The 13,822-nt window shown below is 30.9% G+C and overlaps 1 protein-coding gene across 1 annotated transcript in view; it reads left to right on the top strand.

Moving 5' to 3' along the window:
* TppII (Tripeptidyl-peptidase II) overlaps positions 1-13,822 on the top strand; it is a 132,079-nt gene that overhangs the window by 12,675 nt on the left and 105,582 nt on the right. Inside the window, exons 5-8 of the mRNA XM_075354198.1 lie at positions 3,848-4,008; positions 6,549-6,712; positions 9,842-9,946; positions 11,512-11,650. Coding sequence (XP_075210313.1) covers positions 3,848-4,008; positions 6,549-6,712; positions 9,842-9,946; positions 11,512-11,650 — 569 coding nt within the window. The remainder of the gene's footprint in view (positions 1-3,847; positions 4,009-6,548; positions 6,713-9,841; positions 9,947-11,511; positions 11,651-13,822) is intronic.

The following is a 13,822-nucleotide window of genomic DNA, read 5'->3' as shown; positions in this document are numbered from 1 at the left end:
TCTACCTGTCCCTCCAATATTAAAGCGACTATTCCAGGATGCCTTAGTATGTGGCCTATAAGTCTGTCTCTTCGTTTAACTATATTTTTCCAAATCCTTCTTTCTTCATCTATTTGTCGCAATACCTCTTCATTTGTCACTTTAGCCACCCATCTGATTTTTAACATTCTCCTATAGCACCGCATTTCAAAAGCTTCTAATCTTTTCTTCTCAGATACTCCGATCGTCCAAGTTTCACTTCCATATAAAGCGACACTCCAAACATATACTTTCAAAAATCTTTTCCTGACATTTAAATTAATTTTTGATGTAAACAAATTATATTTCTTACTGAAGGCTCGTTTCGCTTGTGCTATTTGGCATTTTATATCGCTCCTGCTTTGTCCATCTTTACCAAACTAAATTAAAACAAAAAAAAAAAAAAAAAAACATTAATGTTAAATGAATTTACTCATATGAGGCCTTCAACATAGAACCCTTCTCTAGTTATACACTTGTTGCAGCCCTAGTAGAGCCCATCAAGCGCTCTGGAGAAATCACTTTGTAGGATTGCCTTCAACTGCTTGGTGCAAGCCCTTTGTATAGTTGGAATGTCGTTGAAAAAGCAGCCTTTCATCTTCAATTTGAATTTTGGGAATAGAAAATAGCCTGCTGGAGCCAAGTTGGGTGAATAGGGCGGGTGGGATAAGACTGTGATTTGATTTGTGGTGTAATAACGTGTTAAAACTGTTACCATGTGTGCCTGGGCATTGTTGTGCTACAGTTCAATTGCCCAGATCCTGGTACTCGGGCCAGATTGGACGAGTGCAATGCATCAGGCATCTCATTACTTTCCAATAGAATTTAGAATTCATGACCAGTTGGGACAAATTCATGATGACTCATACCCTTGAGTTGAAAAATCAAATCAACATCATTTTCACTTTTGATTTTTGCTGCCTGACCTTTGCTGGTCTCTGTGTTACAGGACTCAACCAAGTAGTAGGTTGATGCTTCGTTTGCAGATCATACATGAAGCACCAGCTTTCATCCCGTTACCATTTTTTTGCAAAAAATTCGGGTCTCTATCGGTAGTTTAAACAAAGTCTTGAGTACAAGAAAGATGCACCAGTTTTTGTTCTTTGGTCAAGAAGTGTGGAATGATACGAGAACACACTTTTTGGTGGTTCATTTTTTCTGTTAGAATTGTATGTATCGCGTCTTTACAGATACTTTACCGATACCATAGCTCTTTCGCTATGCAAAGGGTAAGATGAGGGTGTTCGAGCAGGAGCACGTGCACTTTTGCAACTTTTTGTCATTTCATGGCAAAAATGCTGTCGATGGACTCCTGCTTCATTCATCATCATCCAACAACTCTCTACCATCTTTAAAGCGCTTCCACCATATGTATGAGATGCGGCTTCATCAACAAATACTTGCTGTGTCATAGAATAAGTTTTAACAAAAGATTTTTGAAGTCGAACACAAAATTTTATCGTGCTTCTCTGTTCCATGTTGCGAGCTTTCACAAGGTCACATGAAAACAACGTATACTGCCGAATATAACTCGAGACTTGACTGATGAAACGTGATGAAATTTTGTACATACAGTTTTCAGACATCGTACTACATATTTCCTTTGTTGTTCAAGAGATGGCGCTACTTGTATAGACTACAGAAATTTAGTTCTGTATATTATAACCATTGTGTAAGCAGCATCTAAATTATGCTCTTTGTTGTTAAAGCCACTTTGACCTCTACAGAAACCTGCTTGACTAGCAAAACATGACAGATCTCTGCTCATGCAGCTAATATTTCTGCTAAAATACCTTACAAATTTTTGTGATTGGCTTTGGCTGATTGCAGTGATTCTTTTCAGTTTCTTTTATAAAAGTATTAATTTTATTTTTGCTCATTCTTTTGGGTTCTGACCTTAGCCTACATTTTTTTTAGCTTTATTAAATACTACCATTCATCATAATGAGTATTATAAAATTTATAACTTACTCTGTTAATACCTGGAACTCTTATTTATTTTTCAAAAACTGCTCGTACCCATATGAATCATCTCTTTATCTAAAAATGGACCTATATCTATCACCTAATTATTATATAATCTGGCTGATTTGGGGCTTAAATTTGTTTACCTTAAAAGTCAAAAAGCCAGCCCAAACTTCTAAACGTACACCAGTTGGTTTTTTTTATTATTATTAATTAATTACTTCCCAGAAGTAATTGTTCTGTTCCTTATGTTTTGTAAATTTTGAGCTTCTAGATTCTGAGGCAAACCAAGGTTTATTAGTTTTCTGAATTTTTTAAATGTGGTAGTTAAGCAGAGTTGTGCATTCCTTTATTATCATTACAGTGTTATTCGGTGTGTTAACTGTAATATCATCTTATTTAGTCTAATTGAACATTGCAATATTATGAAATGTCATCCTACATTTTCCCATTACCATTACCAATACTTTTAATTTTTTTACTTTAACTTGCCTAAATGTAATGGTACTGAAATTAGTAATAGTGGTTAGACGGTGATTCGTTGTTAAAATTAAATCTGTAACTTTCAAGTCGGTAATGGTGTTAATTACTATCACTAAAATAAATAAAGTTTATTGGATTACTGCTGATGTGTTCGTGATAAGTAAATTGACCTGGATATAATTACAGGCTGTACAGTAAATTGGTAGAATAAGAATGCCTTCCATTTATTTCACTTATCAAAGACCATCTCTGTTCACATGGTTATTGCACAAGATCCTTCGCATTTCATTGCAGTTCATATTTCAGAAATTTCCACCTTGAGAGACTACTGATATGTGTCTGATCCTTGTAGTAAAATCTCCGAAAATTAGGAGGCGGTGAACGTATTCTTGTTTACCTGCTTTTAAAAGTATTTTCCTGCTTTACTATGTCTGTCTTCAGCCTTGAAATATTTGCTTTGTTTTCTCTTGAGGTAGCTTCACTTACTTTAAAAAAAAGTAAGCGCTTAGGTTCTACTAGTGTGAAGTATTTGTCATGAATCGGTAGCTTATCATATCTTAGCTTGCATAATTTTCATCCTGCTTTGCTTCCATCATATTCTTTTTCACATATTTTGTTTTTCATATACATATCTCTATTTTAGAGAATTCTTCAGAAACACAGATTGTTGAAGTTTTTGAAATACCTTGCACTTTATAGAAGCTTTTAATAAGTAGTTCATTTGGCTACCAGGAATCAGTTAAACTTTCCTGCAGCCCTTATATATGTTCCTTTCATCAACAGTTACTTGCATATTCAAAGAGATCATGTTCAGTATTATGTTTTTTAAAAATTTTTCCAGGTTTCATGCTGCTTTTCTGAATCCAGTCTTTTAAACAAACCTTCTACTGTAATTAACTTTTCTTGGTTAAATTCTGTATTCGCTTTTTAAGCCATATATATCATTTAAATTTTGTAATTAAAGATTTGCAATTTTTAATCATTAGTAAATTCAAGCGAATTCTTTTGTGTGTGTGCTATAAATTTAGGTTATTGTATTAGACAATACAATTTCTTGTATGTATCTCAAAAATCCAAATCGGTTTTTTGTGAGCCGTATTTTTTGTTTTTTTCTTGACTGTTACCAAATGACATGTTAGCACAAGTTTATAAAAATACTGTCCACAATAAAGCTACATGAATAGTTTTAATATTTAGAAAGCAATTTTGTAAGTACTATTTTTACAAGATTGGAACAGTCATATACATGTATATTATAATGAGCCATTACCTAAGTTGTAAAAGCAATTGTCAGAATGCATTAAAATATGTGTTTGTATTTCTTAACTTTTGATGAAGCACGACTCATAAATTAATGTAATATGATTTGCCTTTCTTCTAGAAATATGATGAAAATAAGCCTGCAGCCTTAAATAGAGAAGAGAAATTGTTAAAAGAAGAACTTGAGGCCCAGGTAGAAGTACTGCAGACTCTAGAAAAGAAGTATTTTGAAGGTGGAGTTTTGTATGATTGCATAGTTTTTCATGATGGAAATATATGGAGGTTTGTTGACAGTTTCATACCAAATATTTATGTAAGAATATGAGGAACTTATTAATGATATAAGTGCCTCAAAATATTTTCTAATCGGGGGAAAAACATGTGTAAATATGTGTATTTTACTTTTCTGAATGTAAAATATAATCTTACAGTGTGCAATTTAATTGTATGAAGTTAATAATTTTTACTCTCTCATAACTTAGTGCAGATTTGGTTTCAAATGAGTGCAGTAAAAAACTAAGTATGTTGTAATATATACTGCATTCAGCTGAGGATGAGAGATTTAAACACACGTAAATAAATGTACGATTTATTTAATTTATCCAAACAATTTTCATTAATTTTTATTGTAGGAGAGATTATTTAATCAAAATCAAAAAAAAGCTTTTTCAAGATTTATTGCAACTTTTACTCTTTAATTATTTTATTTTGAAACTTTTGATATAATCAATCTTGGGTGAATAAATTATAAAAATTTATTTTGCTAAACATATATACAGAGGATTTGGAATTTCAAAAAAAAATCTTCCGATGTTATGTTAATTAAATACGATCTGTTTTATTTATTGCATAGCGAGTGATAAATCATTTTTCAAATGGGGAATACCCCCCTTTAAATACTAAGTGTTAAAAGATACTATAAATTTCAGTCGTGGTTTAGTTATTGTTCCATGTAAGTTTCATTAAAACCAGCCTTTACTTATAAGCTAAAGATCTAATATGAATGGAATAAAATGGGATGCAGTAAGTTAAAATGCAATGTAATTTTTCTACTTACTCTTAAAAAAAAAAAAATTGATTGTAGTATTAGTTAAAAGCATTGTTATTTTTCATCAAGGCATTAAGGAGTTGGGATGGGCACACACTTTGGATACAATTGAATTCTTTTTACCGATCGTTAGATGCAGAAAACATTTTGAAATGAATAAAAAGCAGGATGAGAAATAATTTGCAGTTCGGTTTTTCAATTCTTGTTAATTGAAGAGATCGTGGATCTATGTTGCTTATTTGGTGTAAGGGGAGGAAATAAATGACACCATTGAGTTTTTTACTAACCGTGGAAGTGGAACATTTTATTTTTTTTAACAGAATGGCTTGTATTTTTAAACAAACCACCTTGATATTTCACATTTATTTATTAATTCAAAGGAGCTAGGGTGGCTAAATGTTCTTGGAAAGCGTCTTTTCTATACTCTTGTCTATTCGTAGGTAACCTTGTGAGCCATCTATTCAAGCCCATTAGATTTTTTGCTTGCCGCAGAGTAGAATATGTTTTAACCTTTTCAGATCATTTAGTCTTGGAACTGGTTATGTACGGTGTCAGTTTCAAAACGCTGTTACAAAATCATTTTATATGGCATCTAAGTCAATTAATTTTTTTCACAAGAGGGTAGCATAAGACTATGAAGGGAGGCAATCAGATACCAACATATTTTCGCGGAGCGTTAATCAAGCGCGGATCATTGTGATGGGAGAAGGTTAAAGTGGTTTGAATATAACAATTCAAATCATTTTTTTTACAAAATATTGAAGTTTTTGTTATTTTAAAAGGAGCCAAGGGATTTTGGATACCCGAGGATATAACAGGTTCCTAACTCTATAATAAATATCTATTGAGTTTTTTATTGATTTCCAGTAACAGAATATTTTTTAAAAATAAAAATTTCAATAATGCAATATTTCAGATTTTGTAAATTGAAGATGCTAGGACCAGATCTTGAGATTCATCAAGTTTGAATCATTTTGACACCTTCATAATTAACCATTTTGATATCTTCAGTTACGAAGCTTTTCTTACTTCCTGAAGGTAGAACTCATAGTATAATAATAGAATATTTATTTCATATCATTCCAGAGCGTAAGTTAAATGAATACAGTACTTAATAAATTTATGTAACAAAAGAAACGGTAATAAAAAAATCAACAAAAGAAAAAAAAAGTACAATAAGATGAAGATTTACCATATTAAACTACTACCATTCTTATGATAATGACTTGAGAGGCAATTTACCAGATTGTTGCAGGGTAAAGAAAACTCCACAGAATAACAAAGAGAACTACTAGAAAGAAAAAAAATAAAAATAAAATTTCTTAAGAAATTTAAGGCGATTGAAAAAATCTTAAATCTGTGAGGTTGTAAGGGGACCTGAGCTCATTGAAACTATTGCTTTTTCCAGGAGCAGAACACTTAAAAAATAATTTTAAAATACTGAAATTATAGTGTGCGTATTAAAAACTAAACATCTCTATAGTTTTAGCATTTTTAAATAGTGTTTTTACTCAAATTTATTAAACAACAATCTGTCAAAGGAAGAACTCTGTAAAAAGTATTTAATGAGATTAATAAGTAAAAGCAGGAAGCAATAAAAATGAATTTTTAATAAGTAATGTAAAGTAATATAATTACATTAAAATACAATACGTATAAAAAATTTATGCTGTTGCTGTTAGGATGCGATTTGTTAAACTGTTTGTTGTTTACTCATAATGGTTTTTTTTTTAATGAATAGATAATAAGATAAATTATTTTATTTGCATTGCAGGACTTGTCTTGATACATCAGATGATGGAGATCTCAGTTCGTGTACTTTACTTGGAGAATATTCACACACATATGAATATAGCACTCTATCCCTTTCAGATCAGCTGAATTATTCTGTTAATGTTTATGATGAAGGAAATACTTTAGAAGTAGTTACATTTTGCTGTAAGTGAAACTTTTTTTATATAGTCTGTAACTTCTTCGCTTTAACACTTTTGCTAATATGCCTGTAGATTTGTAGATAAATGGATCTTTTCCACTTGTGTTACCCGTAAATCTGTGGGGTTTCTTCTTTGAACAGATTGTGTTTTACAGTATAACTCAAAAAGATCAAATTTTTATTTTAGTGTAGTTCATTTGTGTTTTTACTCGGTTCTTTTTTTCATTTTGTTTAAATTTTAACAAACAAATACAAAATAAATAAAAAACTATTTAGGAGTAGAACTTGTTGATTTAATTAAATGATATTTATTAATTTATTTGTATCTTTTCTTATGCTATCTATATATCATAAGGCAAAATAAGTTGTACATGTGCCTAATTTAATATCGGCAGATGACAACGGTAGCAGCTCAGATATCAGCTGCAGCGCAGTATACGTACGAGCTGGTACAAGTGTCACTCCTGCCGCGAAGATGACCGTGCAGTTTTCCCGCCACTCTCAGGCTCCAATAAAAGAGCATGCACGAGAGTGAATTTTTAATTCATTGTCGATCACCACCTGGAAAAGACCCAGAAGAAGAAGAAGATGGAAGAAGGCAGAAGAAGTTTCCTGGCCGCCTCAACATGGGACCTCCTGGCAGATGCCAACATCCTCACCGGTGCAACAGACCTGGCCGGCCAACCGAGGGAGCTACTGGATGCGGCACTACCTACCCGCTCCAGCTTGCTGGGCTTTTATTGCACTGGCTGGCAGACTCAGCAACAGGAGCTGGCCCAGCATGGGATCGCTCAGGGAGAACAGCCTCAGCCATGCCGGCAAAAGACGATCGATGCCAACCCGATGCTGTGGGGCTCTGGGGTCCACCACTGCCATGCTGTAGTGGGGATCCGACTACTGCAGAGGGGAAGCCCAGTCTGATTTCAATGGATGAGCCGCAACTCCCTGACTTCATGAAGACCAGCTTCCGGACCCAACAGCTCTTCTCAGAGCTAACACAAAAAACAGCCAGTTTCAGGGCTACCACAAGGTTATAAATTATAAGCTGTCGAAGCCATTCGACAATAACAGCCCTTCTCAGGACTACCATAAGGTTATAAATTTCAATGAGCCGTTGAAGCCAATCGACAACAACAGCTCTTCTCAGCGCTACTATAGGGTTATTAAGTGCCATGTGCCGTTGAAGCCATTCGGTGACAAGTATAGCACCAATTGAAACATTACAACTTGACAACTTGCATTTTGTATTAATTATTAGAAAATATTTACCCGCTCTTTATTTTTTTTGAGTTGGCTTAGTCAATAAAAGAGCTTGCCATTTCGTTTTCCTTTGCAATGATCTGATTGGATAACCTATTTATTTGTATATATAAATTGTATTTTTTTTATGAAAGTGAAATTATTTCATTTTAGTCCTTGGTTTATAGAACATTTAAAGAACCCAATTATAAAAACTAGTTTCTTTTTCAAGAAAAATTGAAAAGTTTTGGAAAGTAGTATATTCTTTTTGTATTGTATAAAACAAGAAATAAAAAACCGTAATAAAATTATTATTGATTGTAATAAAGGAGTTGTCACTCCTGACAACTGAATATACTATAGAAAAAGTAACATATGAAACAGATCGCATAAGTTAACAACTATGGTTACTGCATAATAAATATATTTTATTCTCCTTATGTCAACAAGTATGTATTTTCTTTATCACAACCAATTGTTTTCTGAAAAACTGATCTTTTACATACATTATCTGAAGAAATTTTGCATAGAGACATACAATTTCTTCTTCTATAATACTTGTAAGTTAGACTTGTATTTATGTTGTTCAGCATGGTTCAAAATCCATCTAAAAGGACCCATTTTGGTGGACTATGGTGAACAATTAGTTGGATAAAGACTTACATAATTGGTTATTTTCTGATCTGTTAATGCTGAATGTTAATTCTGTTGGAACTCATTTTAATTTAAAAGTCTAACATCTCAGCTTCTAGGAGATGATGCAGATGAAATTCATACTTTTTGCTTTTAGAAACAAACATTTTTTTTGTGTAATAAAATATACAATTATTGTTTTATTTATTACTTTTGTCATGTTTAAAGGAAATGAAAGGCAAAATTTTAATTGTAATTTTTTTTAAATATGATGTTATTAGTAATATTTGAATATAAAAAATTTACTTATATTAAGAATGAGTAATGATAAATGTAGCTTAATAAGAAATCATTCAACAAGAAGTTTATTAGTTTTATTGCAACAGATTACAAAGATGTAGAGTAATTGATCGGGTACTTACGTATTAGCCCATCGACCATAACTATAATGATCCTGTAACTTTGAAAATAGTTCAAAGTTTACGGGATCATTAACATATTTTACGTATTAAATATATAACATTATTGCTTATAAATTAACCAAATTTAACCTAAGCTTGCTTCATTCGCTAACCTCGACTAATTAACAGTAATGTTTTGATTATTTAAATAATAAATAATTGCAATAATTACTGAATTTATTATTTAAATACTCAAAACATTACTGTGTTAATTAGACAAGGCTAGCGAGCGAAGCGAGCATAGATTAAGTTTGGATAAATTTATAAAATAAATAAATATAAATGGTTATAAAAATGGTAGTATAATGGTTATTTCAGGTGATATTAACAGTAACCCAAAAGTTTGCTATTTATTGGTCAATAGACTTATACATAAGTACCGTTGATTGTTATCATCTTTTCTTTACATTACTATTTTCTATTTATTTTTTCTATAGTTAGGTGTGTGTTTACAATTTTATTTTTATTTATAAGTGGCATTAACTTTAATTTTCAGTAACCAAATTCTAACAGCATGGATCTACCTTTGCAAGGTGTTACTTCACCAAATATTGTTAAATTTTAGATATTTGAAAACTGATTTATTAAATATAGCCTTGGAATTTTAATCTTATAAGTTTTAGTTTTACTTTAATCTTATAAGTTGCTTCTTTGTGAAACATTTGAGGTGGTTTTAAGATATCATTTCATAAGGAGAATGTAACTATCTACCTGTTCCCAGGTTAATATGAAGTTCCCTTTTACAGAAAATGTTTTCAAAAATCTTAAATTTAAAATGAAAAAAAAAATTTTTCTTTTCAGCTAGCCATGGAACACATGTAGCAGCAATAGCAGCCGCAAATTTTCCAGATCTACCTGAAAAAAATGGTGTTGCTCCTGGGGCACAAATAGTATCATTGTGTATTGGTGAGTAAAATGTCTGAACATCCATTTCCTTCTTTTATTTTATTATTATATTTAACAATTTTAAAGTGAACAGTCTGTACTGGAATAAATTATTACTTTGGTAATAAGCGAATTAATATTTTTCATGTAGAATTACATTCAAATATTGTAAGATAGCAAAATGGTTTTATTTCATATTGCCTAGTTAATCTAAAATGCTAATAACAAAAAAATATTACATTAAAAATCTGGTATTTATGTTGCAGTTAAATGTTGAATGCAGTACCCCAACCGACTCTACCATATCTAGTTTAGTTATAACAGTAGTCATCTTAGATTCTATTTGTAATGTAAAGACAATATAGTTGTAGACAATCTGTAACCAAATACAGATTCATTAACTTAAGACAACAAAATTAGAATGTTCTGTTAGGTATGCAGAGTGGATAGCTATAACATTAGAGTAAAAATTACTAATGTAACTAACACGACTTTATGAATGTCCTTGAGTGTATTTCTATAATTCTTCAGTCATTCCTTTGTTCTTTTTGAACCGATCTGTATTATTTTTCTCCATATGTATTTAACAAGTACTATTTATTAATAAATTTTGTAGAATGCAATTATTGTCTTACTTTTAAAACTTACAGATTATTTCCACCTCACTAGCCATAATTTTAAGCGTACCATCAAAAATTTTAGTCGGCAAACCTTTAAAATTGTTAATAAAAAATGTGTGTTAATTTTTTTTGTTTAAACAGTATTCTTTACCTTTTCAGCTATGTTTGTTTACCACCTATAGTGGATTTTGTAACAATATCCTCTATTGAATAACAGGAGCTAGACAGAATTATAATTAAAAAAGTAATGATAGTAACAATGGTAGCTAAAAATCAGCACTATCTGTAGTCCTGAATAAAATCAAAGATCACTAGTCAGTATGAACAGTGATGTGATAAAATGTTCAAGACTCCTATACACCATTCTCCTCATTTGTGCTTAGATGACATTAGCATGTGGTATTGAACTGTAAGTAGGAGGTCACATCACATTCACTTTCAAAAAACACAAATGCATGTTCATTTTAAGGTCTTTTTATAGGACTACTAAAACTATGTACTATACTATACTATACTCTTTATACTATAGAAATCAATTTCAACTTTGTATCTGCAAATAGCACTTCTTCAAGACTTTGTTTAATATGCATGCTTTATTAAGATTGAAAAATATTGATTAGAATGAATATTTCCAGTAAAATTAATTGGAAGACAAAAGAGTTATCTTCAGTTTATAACTCAATTATTTTCACGCTGTGTTGATTACATCTACTTATAAAGTTAACAAATAGAAATTTTATGTATTTATGAATAATGCATAGATGTGAACATTAATCTTATTTCTTAGTTTTGTATTTTCATTATAATTATTTTATAAGGAATTTGCCAATTTCTGTAATGAAGGCTTTGTGACTTCAATTTGTTATCACAAGATTTTTTTTTGCTTATATAATTTGATTGAGTTGGTGTAGATTATTATTTTTTTTGTATTAAAAACTGGCTTTTTAATTTGTTACATTTTTTCAGGTGATAATCGTTTGGACACAATGGAGACTGGAACAGCAGTTGTTAGAGCCATGATTCATTTGATGAAAAATCATTCCCAAAATAAAATACATGTCATCAACATGAGTTATGGAGAACTGTCAAATTTTTCTAATTCAGGGTAATATAATTATTATTATTATTATTATTGTTTATTTTACAGTTAAAAATAATAATACTAAATTAATTCTCATGAATAAAACCTTTATTGTTAAATTACTTTAAACATTTCTTTATTCTCTGCAACTTGTTACTTTTCCTTTGGGAAGAAAGTATTATTTATGATTTTTTTTATGTTGAGGTATTTGTTCATTAGCATAGTTTGATACTCAAAAAAAAATAAACATTGTAAAAGTTTCTTCATTTGTGTATTAATGCTGTATAATTTAATTTCTAGTAAATTTTGAATAGCATCCTTTTTAATCACAGAATGGTTTTTAATAGCTTCTCTAATTATTAGTCAGTAGTCAACTTATGTCAGTAGTTAACTTGTTTTGGTTGTATTTAGTTAATAAAATTTAAAAATTAATTTTAAACTTTAAATCCATGAGGAAGATTTAAATTTCAACATAAAAGAAACTTAAATAGACTAATATCAATAAAATTTTCAATTGAAATATGATGTCCAAGAGGAACAAAAGTAGCCTTGGAACTTAGCCTATCCATACTTCTCTGGAAGCTATTATTAACTTGGCTGCATATGTATTTTTACAATTTTGATTATTTTTTTTTTTGAGTATTTTGTTTGATGATTTTAACAACTATTTGTTGTAAAACACAATCCACATCAGCTGATATTATGTAAAAATAAATAGATAAATAAAAATATTATCCAAGTGCTTGTGATTATAATTTAAACCTTTAAACCCCAAATAAATAATTAATTTTTCATTGTTCATAAAAATAAAAATACTTTACTTATTTGCTGCATGTTAGTTACATTGTAAAGTTATTTATCAGCCTTCAACTTAATGGCACAGATAAATCATAATCAAAATTATCCTCTTTGTTAAAATTGGATCTATTACCAAGATCACCTTCACCTTCCCAAACAATTGGAAAACTATCCATTGTACGTTTTATTGTATAGTTTTTATGCCAGTAATTCTTTTCCAGTGATATTACATATTGAATAAATCCTTGCCATAATTCCTGTGTTTAGTTCATGGCTTCATTGACCAGCCCCTACAAATTCCATTAACTAATATATTATGTGACTGTTCATGATGCTTGATTTCAGACTATGCCAGTTTAACAACTTATTTTTTTTCTTCTGTTATTGCCTCTTCATATCTTTGTTATTGCATCTCCAATCCTAGTCCTCTTTGATGTAGTCCCCTTATGACTACAAACGCTTTACTTGCTGAAAACATCTTTTGTGGTCCTCTTTTGGAATTGTTACTAGCCTTCTGTTAAGTTCATCACTACATCCTGCCGGCTGACAGATGGTATTATCTGTGATTTTGTGAGTGTGTAGAACATTCAGAAATCATAGGGAGCCTTTCAGAAATCTGGTTAGTAAGGAGCCTGGAGATCTAAGGAACTCTATCCCTGACCAAGAAATCCTAGATCAGATGTAACAAATGCTGGGTATGTTATCATGATGCAATTGTAACTTGTGTGATACTACAGGTTTAGTTTTGTGCTGAACCTCTAGATAGTACTGTTTGTTGAAAGTTGGCTTCTGGTGTGTATTAGTGATGCACAACCCCAGTAATAAAAAAAAAAACTATTATTACTTTTACCTATATCTTGGGAACATCCTCCGGGACAACTTAACGCTGGTTTCTGGGCCAAACCCATACATCCAAAATTCAACACCAGTTATCATGGTGTTAAATTAGGATCATCATTGCTGCTTCACTCCATTTTGCCCTACATATGTCAATATTAATTTCTTTTTGTTCAAGTGAAGGGGCATTTGCCACACATTTTGTGGTTGTTCTATATACATAGCTAAATTGCATTATAAAATCATGTATACAGAACTATCACTAATTCCAAATGTCATTTGCAATTTTTCATTCAGCCAGCTGATGATTTTGGATCACTTAATTGGTGTTTCACTTTAGTTGAGAAATCCAATTTATCCAATAAAGCCGGTGCACCCCAAACCAGGAAACTATTTCCATTTTCTTATACATGGATTCATGTCTATCACTGTAAGTGCCTATCATTTATTGTCTATGTTACTGTTGATTTTGAAGGTGGTTTGACATCCACCTACATGGTAAGTGAGTGTTATCCATCATTATGTTCAAATTCAGTGGAAGAATTAGAAAAATTTTGTCCA

Source organism: Lycorma delicatula, chromosome 1, assembly GCF_047948215.1.
Source record: "Lycorma delicatula isolate Av1 chromosome 1, ASM4794821v1, whole genome shotgun sequence".
Classification (NCBI taxonomy): domain Eukaryota; kingdom Metazoa; phylum Arthropoda; class Insecta; order Hemiptera; family Fulgoridae; genus Lycorma; species Lycorma delicatula.
The sequence above is the reverse complement of the archived record's forward strand: the minus strand, read 5'-3'. Positions and strand labels throughout refer to the sequence as shown.